The sequence below is a fragment of the Pseudochaenichthys georgianus genome, chromosome 18 (assembly GCF_902827115.2).
Source record: "Pseudochaenichthys georgianus chromosome 18, fPseGeo1.2, whole genome shotgun sequence".
Lineage (NCBI taxonomy): Eukaryota > Metazoa > Chordata > Actinopteri > Perciformes > Channichthyidae > Pseudochaenichthys > Pseudochaenichthys georgianus.
This window is the reverse complement of record NC_047520.1, coordinates 9,456,491-9,471,830: the sequence shown is the minus strand read 5'-3', so window position 1 is coordinate 9,471,830 and position 15,340 is coordinate 9,456,491. Positions and strand designations below refer to the sequence as shown.

Below are 15,340 nucleotides of genomic sequence, written 5' to 3'. Positions count from 1 at the left end.
TTTTCAGGTTTTATATTAGTATTTAGTTCCTCTACTGGGTCATGTCTCATGCTTTAATGTTCAAAAAGCTCTTTATTTTTCTCATACTGCCTGTACTGCAGCACCTCTCTGTTGTGACTGGTCAATGTTCATCACGTTCAATGTGTTGGGGCGTTAGCCAATAGAACGGCGAGTGTTACGCAGTGATGTCAAAGGAGTCCAATAGAGGCGTTCCAGGCCGTGTGAGAGAGAAACTCCCTCTGCAATGAACCTTGGGATTTAAGCCTTTGATGGCATTTTACAAGGGCCCCTTTAATACAAACTAAATTAAACCTGTGTTCATAAGGCACACTTTTAACAATCATGTAACACAGAGCAGGAGTTTAAACGGTTACAGTGCAGAAAGGCAAAGGCCATATGTTCCGGAAAGCGTTACTCACATGAATATACTGTGGTTAGATAAAACCACAGTTGCCTACCAACCAGATTTTCAGAAATGTTATTTGTATTATTGTTGTTTGCCGTTATCTTGAGGTTCATCCAGGATGCTGTTGTTTACCGCTGCTCTGACAGTATGTGAAGAGTTAAACGGAAAGGCATGAGGATAGAGGGGTCGAATGGGGGAGGAAAGAAAGAGAAAAACAGACGAGAGATACTTGTGGTGAGGGGAGGAGTGGTTAGAGAATGAAGCCTCATAAAGAGAGCAATTTTGCAGCGGGTGAGGGAATAAGAGAGAGGGAGGTTGATAGAATTGAGGGAAAAGAAACCCCCCGCCCCAAATCATTTCTGTTTAATTGCCTTTCTCACTTCTTTCTTCCTTTTCTTTGTCTTTCACGTGCTTTTTCCACTCACGTTTTTATAATTAACTTAAAGAGGTTTTTGTGTGTTGAACATACACACACAAACACACACACACGCAGCTGGGCTTGGCCTGGACGTTCAGATGTTTCAAGAATACCAGATGTTCAGTTGGAACGCGTTTTTCTGAAAAAATGTGACCGTTCCATCACTTTTTCCGACTCGTTCCTCGACACATGACTGCTGGCTCCAAAACACAGCGCTGTCGTGGCTGTATTTAGACTGACATTTGAGTTTTGTGTACAACACATCACTGCTTGTTTACTGAGGAATATCATACAGAAGGTCAGCTGTTTAAATTGATGGATCATTTCCGTTAATATACATCTTCAAATGGAAATTAGGCGATGATTAGATGGTGCAGAAGTACTCAATAATCAGTTCCATCGTGTTTTGACAATGTTGTCAGTGGAGCAGTTCATGAAGGGATAAGAGGAATACTCCCAACTGAAAAAATGCCAACCATAGCAGATGCTAATTTTAACAGCTCAGACTGAAACCGAATGTAATTATCCCAAACAAACTATGTCATCCAAACACTTTAATCTCAAACTAAGAAACATTTTGGTAATAAAGTGATGAGCTTGCAAATGTCCTTCTAAGCGCAAATTGGTCATGTGTCTCTGGGTTGTCTGCCAAGTAGTACATATTGAAGATTACAACATAGTCCAGTTAATGTTATTAGCATGTAGCACGGAAGAGTGATACAAGTGTAGTGTTTTCCGAAGGGCCTGAATCCAGAGAATACATAACGACCCTGCTAAAAGCAAAACACTTCTTCAAAATGTCAACTTTTCAAGGTGGAAGTAAACAAACACGTTTTCAGCTTGGCCATTTTGTATTTCCTGGGTTTGTTTCTGAGGCTTTAAGAGGCATTCACAACATCATTGAAGGTGACTTTGCTCACTCACTGAGTTCTTCCTCAATTTTTTAATAACTTTGTTTTGGTTTTCAGGGTCATATGTAATTGTTTTGGCGGTGAGAGAAACTCCCTCTGGAGGAAACACAGGGATGTTAGCCTTTGCAGACCATTTACATGCACACAAAGCTATATACAACACACTACAAGAAAGGGAAGACCCAGAAAAGCACAATAGGCCTGCTACTTAAATGGCCTGCTTGTGTTTGAGAGTGTAAACAGAATATGAAAGCATGGAAGAAATGTTTTACCAGATTGTAGAATTGTTTTTAATTTCCCTTAATCTGATGAAATACAAAAGTGAAAACAGGCAGAAAAAAAAAATCTCATTCAACTTTATTGATATGATCATCATTATAAATATCATTACCATTATCATTGTTATGAACTAAATTAAATCACCTTCAATTTTGATTTGTGTAAAAAAGAAAAAAAAACATTGAGCACTGTCAAAGTACATAAATAGCATTGCTTGTTATTGTGTGCCAACATCTCTGTAATTCCAGGTGTTTCGGAGTAAAAGGAAACACCTGGAAGTCACATTCCCCCCCGATTGGATTTTAATTCATCACATGCTGAGTGTAAACTGGGAAATATTTCCACCATTGTCACGTTACGCCTCTGTCCAGCAGGACTCCAAATGACAATGTATAAAAGACAAGAAAAAATCATTATAACTTTACCAGGAGAACAATAATAACAATAACCATACTTATAATAACAACAATTTCCCATAACAACGATAATAATTAAAAAAATTGCACCATATTGTTGGGAAGTGTACCGCTTACTGACACATTTGGACGAGCAGCTCTGCACCTAAAACAAATGTACTGGAATGTTAGAAAAACTGTCATTCGTGAGTTAAAACATCACGTTTTATTAGAAAACATTTCTCCCGTCTGACTGCTTGCACTGAATCAAGTTGAGATTAAAGCACGTAATAAAAGATTTTAGTTTAGTCTTTTCAATCTGCACCCCAAGGGGAAATCGCCTCCAGCATGCTAAGTCGGACTTTCGCTGACATTATCCTGGATAAACAAATCTTAAATCCTTTCTCTGCATGTTCAAAATCTGCATCAATCAACACTAACACTGTGCATAAAGTACATGCTATATACTGAGCTGCATCCAACCTGAAACGTGGTCAACTCTTTGCGTTTAAATGGGAGATTATTCCTTTAGTAGTAGGGCTGGGTATCTTTTTAAAAGGTGTTGTTTTTGAAAAATAAGCTTATTTTCTTAAATTTGTTTTTATTTGTCTTAACACAAGCGACGGTAAAGGAAATAAATCTGGAACTTTTAATACTACGTGCAGTCAAAAATGGTTAGGCAGAAATCTGAGGTTTGATACCCAGCCCTAATTAGTGGTAGAAAAGAAACCTAAGAAATACAGGAAATACTGCTCAGCCAAATATCCAAACTTAGCAAACATTGGAAATGTGACGTTGTAATGAATGAATTTCAGAGTAAAGCTTCCCCAAAAAAACCCAACCACAAATGTATGTTTTTGAGCACAAACTCGTGACAGGGATGATGAATTTCTGAGTAAATGAGTCAGACAGCAGTTCAGCTGGAGTCGTCCAGTTAAAGGAGAGGAAGGAAGGAGGGATGTTTTTTTTTTGTATACCTGTGATGTGAGAGAGGAGAGGATGGAGAGAAGTCTTTGACGAGTCTCTGTGTCTCTATGTGAGACTGTGGGTAATGATCTCTGAACAGTACATGTAAATAGTTAACATACAAATACGCATTTTCCTGATTTCAGTTTCTTGGGCCTTTTTCCCTCTCTTTTGTGGCACATACAAACCACCCAAAACTTAACACATGGTCCCTCTCCTATCCCGTCTTTTCTCCAGTTCTCTCCCTCTCTCTTTCTGTCCCTTTGTGGCAGTCTGTCTTTTCACTTCCTCTACACCTTGTCCAGCAGAGATCTCTGGCAGTAGAGGAGGCGTCGAGGCGTGCCGTACTTCCTGAAGACCAGAAGCACTCCCAGAGTGACCACGACCAGCACCAGCAGGAGCAGCGGGATCACCACGGCTGCCGGCCCGGCGCCGCCCTGCGACACGTCCTCGATGATGATCACCTCCCCTTCCCGACCTCTCTTGGGGTCCTCGCTTTCGCAGCCCATCCAGTCTCTGAGCACAGACTTGGGGTAGCCGGACTCCACCTTCATGTACTGGTTGTTGAACTTCCAGTACTTGTTGGCTTTGTAGAAGTAAGTGTAAGCTGAGGATGGACCAAGAGATATGATTCGTTTTAGGAGGGTGGTTTTATTGAATACACGGCAAAAAATAAAGTATTTCAGTTCGGCTAAAACTGCTACATGTACGTCAACGATTCATCACCAAATTATAATTTTCATGATCAATTCCTCCGCCAATTCATGTGGTTAATTGCTATGATTTTCAGTTAACTATCTCATCGACAAACATTGTAGCAAATCCTCAAATTTAAGAAGCTGGAACCCAGGAATTGTCCGCCGTTTTTCCTTGCTCATGATTAATCGATTGTCTAAGAAGCTACCAATTATTTTCCCATTTATCAACAATTCCATGTGTGTATTTTAGTCGTTGCTGCACCTCTAACTATGTTCTATTATAGACACAAATAAGGGAAAACTTACATCCGTCTTCGCTCATGATGGCAGCTTTAATGTTTTCCGGCGCACCGCTCCACATGCTGACAGGCTTTGGATAACCGCTGTCCACGGTGCGAGTCTTCTCGTTGAAACGGTAGTACCTGCAAATGACAAAAAACTATTAAATATCTACAGTATTAGAAAACATCTCCTAAAAGAACAAAGGCACTAGGGGAACAACAGGGGTAGGCAAGGAAAGGCAAGTTTATTTATATAGCACTTTTCAACACAAGGCAATTCAAATTAAGGCCATTGTTCCGTACGCCTGTATTGCTCAGGAACACCGAAGTTAGTTAGGGTAAATTAGTTAGGGTTGGACTACACCGAAATGGTAACTTCTAGGTGGATTCTGAGACTCGAACTCTTTAAAGAGCATAAGAAAACATGCTATTTATTTTGTAACGTATGCAGTAGTATTATGCAACTGAACAAAAGACAGGAAAAGCGAGTCAGAGACCTGCCATGAGGGATGCTATCTTCCTTACAAATTCACAGATAAGTTTGATACAAGTCAGAACAGGTCACTTAAACGGTACAACAAGCACAAGCAGTATTTGTGTGTAGAAAAGGGAAAGAGATGAGTACTGCAGGAATGTTCCCACAGAGGATGACGGAAAGTACTCCTAGTCAGACTCACTTATTGCCTCTGAAGAAGTACGTCTGTCCTGTGGGTGTGTAGTACAGAGCAGCATCGATTCTATCTTTCGGGAGACCAGGGCCCATATCTTTCAGGCTCTTGGGGGAATCCTTATCCATGGTGGACTCACTGAAAACCCAGTACTTGTCGCCTGGAGAAAGAAAAGCAGCAAGATGAGAAGAAGGGGAGACAGAAAGCAGAAAAGGAAGATCATAAGAAACGGACATGAAAGAAGTCATAATAGTTAACACATGAATGTAATCACTGGAGCAACTGCGGTGACTCTATCGTCTCAAATCTGGTTTCAATACGATGGGACCTACCCTTGAAGAAGATAAATTTCCCATCATCCCTCTCATAGGCGGCGTTGATGTTTGAAGGCAGGCCCTTCCAGAAGTGACTGATGGCCATCGGATAACCTGCCAACACCTTGTTGTTGCGCACACGCCAGAACCACTTGTCCTGCAAACACACACACATAGATTAGAACAAGTAGAAAGTAGATGGTAGGCCACTTGTTCAAGTCAAAGGGAAACAAATGATAGAATGTGGTCTTTAAAATAATGTATTGCTACGAAAAAAGGTGTCTTCTGTACCTTAAATACAAACTTCTCCCCTCTGAGGATAGCGATGGTGTCAAAGTGTCCCTCACACACATCTGGGCCGTTATCGGGCACGTACGACTTTGTGGGCCGAGGAGGAGGAGGGGGAGGAGGGGGACCGCCAGATTTGCTTCCTGTGGGAAATGATGAATAACATATTAATGCATTTATGTACCAACACTATGCTGACCCTTGTAAAACTGAACCACTATGGTCCTGACTTAAATATCTCCAATACTAAATGGATCGCCATGACATTCAATGTTCCCCGAATCCTTCAGGTAATCTCAATACTGTTCCTTCATCTCAATCTTAATATGTTTAATCCTTTGATTTTTATGGAAGCTCATTTCTGCCAACGTGAAGAAAAAAAAGAATCCTGATGTAAGTCATGTGATATGTCTTCTTTCTCGGAATAGTATCCCAAAAAAAAGTTTTTGGCATCTGGGCTAAGTTTACAGCGGGTTTTTTTCCTTAACATTTCAGAAATGGGTGTCCAATAGATTTATAGCTAGATACCTGCAAAGCTCTTGACATAAGCCACAGCTGCTTTTTGTGTTCTAGCAAGCCAACATCTTCAATTAAGTTAGAAAAACATTATACCTGGCAAACATTAGCGTGTCAACAAAGTCATTTTTAGTGTGTTAGCATTTAGCTCAAAGCATGAGAGGGACAGTGGTAGCTAAAAGGTTGTTGATGGTATAAGAGGAACATCTTTGCATATATATCTAATCAATTCCCACTTCCTTTAGGAGAACAACCCACCGTAGATTGCCTGGACGCCTCTGCGGTCGTCGTCCGGGAGCTGGAAGTTTTCCGTTTCAAACCACTGGTAGAAGGGGGCCATGATGGCAGCGGGGTCGTTGGAGTGCTCCAGACCCAGAGCGTGACCCAGCTCATGGACGGCCACCAGGAAAACATCATTACCTTCAGAGAGAGAACAATGCCTTTAAGTTTTACATATCTACAATGATATATCGTTCACTGTGTGCTCTTCCGCAGCATCAGGACTAAAACCGACAGACTCAGGGACAGTTTCATCCCGCAGGCCATAAGACTGTTAAACACCTGAACTTTTGAAACAACATCCATAACATCCATCTGTTTGCAACTTATATATATATCAATATTCCAATTATGTTTAGACTATTCTGCACTATTTCTATTATTCAATTTTTTTTTTAACTTGCACTATTATCTGTTTTATTGTGTTTATTGAAGTGGAATCTCTCTCTCTTACCCCCCTGGTCTGTGTCTCCGGTGGTCCAGGGCTCAGCGAGGTCAAAGTGCGTGTCTCCCCCCATGCTGTTCCCGGGGAAGTAAGCGTGTGCCAGGAAGCCGCCTTCTCCATCGAAAGGCGTGCTGTCGCCATGGAAACCCTCTGAGAAGGAGAGCATGATGTCTGCGTACTTGTCCACCTTGCCTCTGATGTGGCTGAAGGGGATCTCTCTGAAGGTGAGCGGGATCGCACTCTCCCAGACTTTGAAGGCTCTTCGGATGGCTTCATACGTGGCGTGTTCTCCGATCTTAGGGGTGTAGTTCTCTATGCTGTGAGAAGATGGAGAGACAGTGAACGGGTTGGGATTGATGGAGTCGACTCAACATTATACAAGTAAGAAAGTTAAGAAAAAACGTTTTTAAAACAGGTTTCACATTAAAGTATATCAAATGGTTTAGAAACAAGAGTCTCTATATTGAATACATAATGCAAACAATGAGAAATTACTTAAATCATGAAGAAAGTTTAAATCCAGACATTTACTGTGTTTTTTTAATTCTGTGTGGATTGTTAAAGTTATACTTAGAGATGTATTTCTGGTTTAAATTGTGTTTAATTTAATAAGAGCTCAAAATAAATAAAAAGTAAGATCTTGAGCAGGTTACCTGAAGGTGACCTCAGACTTCTCCCACTTCTGACCCTGCACAGCGTATCTCTTCCTCCTCAGACTGGTTTTCAGCTCCGGGCCGAACTTGTCTGACACGCCACACCGCGGCCGGCTCATCGCCCTGGCAGAAGCAAAAAAAAAATTCCCAATCATAACTAAATACCCACTGAAGGACACTTAATTTGCAAAAAGTGACATTGTTTTCTTCGACAGTCTAAATCCCCCTTCAATCCCAAATCATCAAATGATCTGACGGCTTTAAAACCTCAAGTATTGGACACCAATAAGTTATATATAACGTTGCTTTCAACTCACTCTAACGTGTTGGAGTCTACGGATCCAGTGACAGTCAATCCGTAAAACCTCTGCATGGCTGATATCGCTGTGACGATGGACTTTGGTGAGCGGAGGGCCTGGGCTTTGACATCGCCAGGAGGCAGGTAGCCATACTGCTGCAGCCAGCCCTACAAGAGAGGGGGAGAGAACATACAATTAAGTCTACCAGAGTACATATCGTTATGACTTACTATAGGATTTTATGATATTCCTCTGAAAACATTCTGCATTCTCAACGGGAAAATAGATATTTGATAATCAGGCAGATATCATACTTTGTTGATGTAGAAAAGGAGGGATGCTGCCTCGAGTTATCAACAGCTAACCTTACAAATCTTGGCTGGTATTGGACTCTTCCATAAAATCCAAAATGTCAACCCTAAAACTAATGGAAAATATCATGTGTGTGCTAATATACAATTATTTTTGAGGCTTTTACATTACATTACATTACATTGCATTTAGCTGACGCTTTTATCCAAAGCGACTTACAATAAGTACATTCGACCAGGAAGACACAGCCTTGAAGAAAACAGAATCAAGTACTTTCTACTAAGCAGTAATTAGCAGTTTTGCAACCCCATTCGTATTTGCCTCTAAGTTTCTCTGTCTGCTCTTAGTCAGACATGCCAGAAACATCGGGGGAAACCACAAGAAAACACCTTAGCCGACAGAAAATAAGGGTTTGGTCCACTTGTGTGAACCTGTGGGTGTTTTTCTACTTCCAGTCACCTTTCAGAGCTTGTTTGGACCTGCGTCCCTGAGCTCACATGCATCACACAGATTGTATCTGAATAAGGAAGACACAGTGTGTGTTTGTGCGACTTGTTAAGCTACATAGGCTACTCTCCCCCACAGCAGCCAACACACACTGAGGTAATTCGGCATGTTAAATGTATTGTTGTTTCTTCATGTGACTTTGACATGATCCCTTTTATGAACTCTTAAAACCCAACCTCGCATGCACCCATGATTTATGCTGAGCTCGTTAGGGGAAACTTTGTTGTGGGGTCATAAGAAAGGACGAGAGAGGAACTGAAAGCCAAATAAAACACTAAATCTGAAAACACTGATGTCATTTTAGTCACCATGACCCATAAGTCTGTCTAGACGATCGCTGCCAAAACCAACTGCCGCTCGCAAACGCTGGAAAAAGCAACAATTTCGGCAACATTTAGGTTCTTCAAAGCTTGAGTTTAAGATCTCCCTGCACTGTCTCTGTCTGTCCTCCTCCTACTCTTTCTCTTTCTGTCTTCATGTCAACCAAAACCACAACTATTTATCTTTACACATGAAAAAAACGCCTTTTCTTTCCACTGCCTGCTGCTGGTGGTCTAAGACTCAAAGGAATAGCTGCTAAGAAAATTCATGTCGTTCATTCACTTCTTTCTGTTAAATATGAAACTGGGAGAAGTTTATTTTAGCATTAAGACTTGAGCAAAAGTAAAAACAGACATTGAATCAACAAACTGACTAAAATCCATCATGCGACATCTATGCATGTTACATTTGCTAACATTAGCTAACCTAAGCTACTAGTCAAACCCGACCAGGTAAGTATTTTGCTTCTGAAATGCTAAAGGTTTTTATGGATGGTTATACCTTTTACTTTTCATTCATAAGAGTATGACTATTATTTCTTAATTATTAGAAAAAGGCAAGCTGTTCCCCCTTGTGTCCACTCTTTGTGCTAAGCTAAGCTAACTGTCTGTGGGCTTTGGCTCCATATTTAACACATATTAAAAGATGGTATTGATTTTCTCATCTCCTGGCCCGCTTTTATGGAGTTTTAGAAGCTTAAATGTGTCTTGAACAGTTTGCTTCCACTTATGTATCTCCACACACAGAATTAAGCACACATCTTCATCTCCACCACAGATTAAGTCGCAGGAATTACCCTGAATTCCTTCGTTAGCGTCATCTAAACCACAGATATCTCTCTTCTTTCACCATTTGGGCTGTTTTTCTCTTTAACCTTTCTTTAGACAAGTGAAGGGAAAAGCAAGAGGGGGGGAAGGATGAAATGTAGCAACTGCATGGGCTAACCTGCTGTATACTGCCTGGGCACACACAGCTACTGTTACATGTGCTGGGCGATGAGGCCGGAGAACAAGGGTCACTTATGACTACCTGGAGAGAGGCAACCCCCTTTTTCCCCATTTCTGCATCTCACAATTTTATCAACTTTTTTTTTTAAGCATCCAGTTAATCTAATTTACCCCCTGACTTGATATGTCAATCTGCCTGTAACACCAACCAAATGTACATTCTGTGCCACTCCACTGACTGCTGCCAGTGTGTCCTGTGGCTCCACCGTGGAGACGCGTCTGCTTCTATAAAAACACTCCCCCACACCGTCAAGACCTCCACTTCTCTACCTCTCTAGTCCCACTACTCTACCCACCACCTCCGGTCGAGACGCCAGGTATCCCAGCATGCACCCCTCCTCCCTGGAACTCCCAGCAGCCACCATCAAAGCTTCTATTTATTGAGACATGTACATGGCTGGTATTGTTGGCCTTGGGGTGGCTAGGTAGCTCGCTACACGGCCATGTGTGGTCAAAGGGCTGGCTGCGGGTTTGGTAAACACACTCCTGAGTGTGCAGTGTGTGTGCACAGTGACGCAAGGTCTAAATGTATAATGCACAGACACTGAAACACGACCAGAGTGATGTGAAACTGGTGGAAGAACAGATTATTTTGGTGGAGTTGTGGGATGTATGCATGGGTTCTTTGACCCTACTGTGACCCTATTATATCATGTTGAGCTGGAGATTTTTCACATTTAGAAAAATCTATAATCATTTTTTAAGCAAAAATGGAAAACGCAATTGCCACTCTTTAAATGTGAAGATACGCTGGGTTTCCTTGTCTTCAATTCTATTAAACTAAAAATGAATATGCTTTGTATCGGCCAAGTGATTAATCACAGAGCATCTTAAGTTTGCGAGTAACTACAACATAAAACTGACTAAGAAATTGTCCCCTTTAAGTTTCTTGCTAATGTGAAATATTTCGGAATATTGGACACACCAAGCAACTTTAAATTCACAGCAGAAAAAAAGTCAACCCAAAGAATACGGACAACTACAAAATGTGACTTTGCTGCATGTATTTCTCAACGCCCCGTCGCCCATCACAGGACATGTCCGTGCCACTTATTGTCACACACACTTACTCAGATTCACATGAGACTGAGATGCAATTTGTTTTTTCGGAAGCTCTGTACAAAAAAACCCAACCACAAGGAGGAATAAACAATATGAAAAAAATCCCCTGTATATTAATAACTCCTGTGGTAAAAGAACAACGGCATGAGGACATTTTCTGAGGAAGTGAAGGTGTCATTACGTCTATCATGTGGGCCTTTGTCTAAATGTATGCAATGTATACTAAAAGAAGCCATGAATTAAGCACTCAGTACTTCAGTAAGGTGTCTGTTTAACAACTTTAACCTTTCTGTGTATGTGTATAAAACACTATTCGTTTCAAGTTACCTCTATGAGCGTTTTGCTTTGCTATATATTCTGTCTTTCAAATCTCGGCAGGAATGAAGGACAGAAGAAGATGATCTAAAGTCCAGAGCTTTATTATGGAAGGAGAGGTAAAGACATTAGAAGGAATAGCGTTAAAAGGAAAGTAGGGAGAGAGGTTATGAGTACGGCTGAATTAAATTTTGAGGGACTGAGTCAGTTGTTCCTTTTGCCCGGTGCCAACGGAAAAAACTGAGAATCCTGCTCCTGAGTGGCTGAATCTCACGTTGCCTTTATGTCTTGGTGTCTCTGACCCAGTTAGCACTGACATGAGCGCCATGCAATATTGTTCTGCGTTCAGTTTCTACCGGGTCACCCAGGTCGGATGAAATCCCTGACTCTGCTTTAGTGAAACTTTGCTTATCTGATGTGTTCTGTGGCTGCAGTGATGCTAATGAAGTGGTCAATTGGTTTATGGCACCATAGGACCCAGTATAGTGGAATCAAGTTCTGCAATTAAAAGGTGAGGTTCTTTTACTTTGCCCGAGTTTTTCCATTTCATTCTTCTTTCTACTTCTACTCAAAGGGAACTATTGTACTTGTTACTGCAGTTGCACTCCTTTCTACAGCTGGATCTAAGGTCAGTTGATTAAAACAAGCTATCTCTAAGACAACTGAGCAAATACCGAAAAAGCTAGTAAGTAAATCTTGAGAAGAATTTGTGTTATCATGCTACTCGGTCCAACAACCGTTATTGTGTGTATGACTATAAGCTATACAATATTTCCTTATGAAATGTGATCTAGTCCAAGTATAAATTAGCATAACGGGAAAATACTGTAAAAAAGCATGTAAGTAAATGCACTTAATTACTTTCCACCACTGCCTGGAGTGTTTCCCAAGAGATATGTGTACCACAAGGTAGCTGGTGATTTGGTTAAGCACATCTGGCCGACAGAGTCAAATCCAACCAGATGAGCACCTGAACATCTATGTTAAAAATGCATTTATCTGAAAATCCTGCACTTCCAACATGATGCTGGAAACGTTTTTCTCTTTGATGTCCTCTATGTGCAAAGTGGGACATTTCTTTTTAGTGTAGGGTTAAGATAAACTTCCCTTCTGCCTTGAAGTCCATCAGTTTCTCATTAAGGTCGATCCAGCGGATTATTTTGACGTTTCTTAAGTGACAACCGCTGCCTGTCAGATTTTCTTTTGATGCTACATCAACAGCACTTGCTGAGATAAGGACGATTGAGCCCAGATGTGTTTTGCTCGGATCTGTAACCCTCTGCTTGGATCAGCAGACATGTGTCTCCAGATGGCAACGGGAAATCTCCAGAATTTCTTTTAGCCAGATATGGAGAGATCCTGTTTTGGACCCTGTTGTTTTCATTGCTGCCCACTTCCTTTCCTCACAAGGTCCCACTAAGCTTTTTGTTTAAGTAAAGAAAGGTTAGACAAGGCAAAAGAGGTGAATGAAAACAGATGCTAGAGGCCGCAAAAAGGCACTCCACTTCACCTAGGGTACATTTCAGAGAAAAGTGGAAGTCTCATTTCTCTATTTGTGGAGCTTCTCATCTCACTCAGCATGGATTACATGGCTTTGAGTTGTCAGAGTGAAGTCAGAGAGGGGTGTTAAGATGTTAAGCAACCCTGATTGACCACAGCATTCCTGTGGAACTCAGTTCCTCGGTCTGACTTCTTCTTTCTCAACCGACTTCATCGACTTTAATTCAACAATTATGTCACGCAGTTGTTGTTTTCTCCCATCTCTGCCCTCTCCGCACACAGACACGTCTATCTTCTGATCACAGGGTTCACGTGCGTCTCTCCAGTGATCTAATCCTGAACCCATCATTAATTCTTTCTGCATCAGTACTGTCTGACAGCTTGATAGCAAATGGCCTGCACATTCACTCTTCATCAGATGTGCCTCACATTGAATCCTGCACTGTGGGTTGTTGAATTAGAGGTGTTATAAAGTGCTGTAAACAGTCGTGTTTTTTGTTTACAGGCATTCATCACGGTGTCAGAGGCTAGCCGCCTGTGGCGTCTTATAAACTGTCTGACTCTGAGTTATCCACCATGTCTGGCTTGACTCACAGCAGCTTGTGGTAAGTGACTAAGGTCCTCCTTTGTGCATCCTGTCCACACAGAACTGCAGCTCTTGCAAATAAACTAATGGACTTTTTGCTCTGCCTATTAGTGCATCCTGTGCAGTTCCTGACTCAATGTGACTGAAAGCTCGCATCAAACACCGGTTTGACCTCTGGTACTACCATCAGAGTTAGTGTAAAAAGGGCCAAGGCGCCACGGCCGCTCGTACCCAATCATTTACTGAGGGGCACGCGACCTGGAGACACAATATGTAGTTGAGTTGAAGGTTAAACTGCCTGAGGCCTGCAGTCAGACCCAGACTCGTGTCCGGCTTGTTGTGAATGCAGTCCTGTGCCGTCTCCACAGACAGATGAAACCATTAGCCCCCCTCCCCCGTATACCACCACTACCCCTTTTTTTCCCCTCAGAACAAAGCAGCTCATCTGAGGTTTCCAAACTGAGCACTGCCCCCTCCTCCTTCACAAGCCACAAGAGTTTAGACTCAGGACATTTTTTCCTCTTGGTGAAGTTTCATCTCTTATTACAGATGGAGTCTTTTAGGCAGCTCTTAGTGCGGAAAGATAAACAAGAGAGATTGAAGGAGGAAGAATAAACATGGGGCTATAAACAGTTCCTCCCATGCTGTTGCAAAATTAGATCAATCTAAACATTAGAACAAAGTACAGATATCAGTGAAACTATAAATCCCTGTAACCAAACAATAAGAGGTTAAATACATACAATAATAATAACCTGTTATACTGCTAAATACATATTTCATCCAGGAATATTAAGAACTTTAATTGAAAAACCAAAAAACAACATTTAAAAGCTATGGAACATTCAAGTTGTTTACACATCATATATTTAATGACACATTTTACATTTGCTCAACTGGATGTATACAACTAATTGCATTGTTAAAAGTTAACGAATTATGATTTTCCATAAGACTCACCTCTGCTTTTAGTAGGTTTGCAGTGACGGAGGTGAAACCAAAGCAGCTGAGACCACAGGCCACGGTGAGGAGCTGGGGCAGCATTCTTCTGTCTGCAAACTGCCCCGGGACAAAAACTTCTGAAAATGTACTTTCTACACAAGTCCAGCCGCCCTGACAGCAAATAAAGTCGACCGTATTCCTTTCTGCTTTAAAAACGTGGCAGAAAAGTTTTCTTTATCGTCTTCGCATGGACACTTTGTGCGCACCGGGCTGCTTTTGTGCGCAAAGGCGAGTCCGTTACAGCCAGAGCGCAGGAGAGAACACAGAAAAATATGCTAAAATCATCAGGTGACTGGAACAAATGCTCAGCTGGAGGTCACTCAATCTTCATAGTTGGGCTGCCTGTCCTCTGGTAGGATTGTCTGCCTCATGTGGACGTGGTCCGAGAGAGTAAGAGAGAGAGAGAGAGATGGATTTTCCTCTGGGTCCTCCTCCAGATGTGCAGACGTCATTTTTTTTTCATGGTTGACCAGGTTTATCAATGTCGCGATTAATGAAACTGAAATATACTGGGTTACTTTATTAATATCACCATTTGAAAAGTCCAGCATTCAGAATGTTTCACTTTAACATTTTAATAAAGTAAAAACGTATTATTTTAGATTATTGACTTAAATGTCTGTGCCATTTATTGACTTTATGGATGGTACGTTTCATAAACAATATCACCATTTTATTAAAGTATGAAGCTTGATAAAGCCACAATATAAAGGCTAACCTTGCATGCTTTAGTATACAAACCATATGATAACACAACCCTAAAGACCACCAAACTGTACTTTTAAATGTTAATGCATGACTTTTTCTGTGTTTTTGAATTGCAGTATTGTTGCTTTGACTTCCCCTTTATTAAAAACATTGCTTATTGTTACAACTTGGATGTCTGAACTTCACTATGCAGACAGATATTTG

The 15,340-nt window shown here is 41.3% G+C and overlaps 1 protein-coding gene across 1 annotated transcript; it reads right to left on the bottom strand.

The window, feature by feature from the left end:
- Window positions 1-2,075: 2,075 nt before the first annotated feature.
- Window positions 2,076-14,873, bottom strand: mmp14a (matrix metallopeptidase 14a (membrane-inserted)). The gene is made up of 10 exons (XM_034106364.2): window positions 14,387-14,873; window positions 7,835-7,983; window positions 7,518-7,640; window positions 6,874-7,181; window positions 6,399-6,560; window positions 5,628-5,767; window positions 5,355-5,493; window positions 5,032-5,182; window positions 4,380-4,495; window positions 2,076-3,982 (listed from the first exon to the last, which is right to left on the bottom strand). Exons 1-10 carry the CDS (start codon window positions 14,468-14,470, stop codon window positions 3,666-3,668), a joined length of 1,689 nt encoding a protein of 562 aa, XP_033962255.1. The 5' UTR covers window positions 14,471-14,873; the 3' UTR covers window positions 2,076-3,665.
- Window positions 14,874-15,340: the final 467 nt, after the last annotated feature.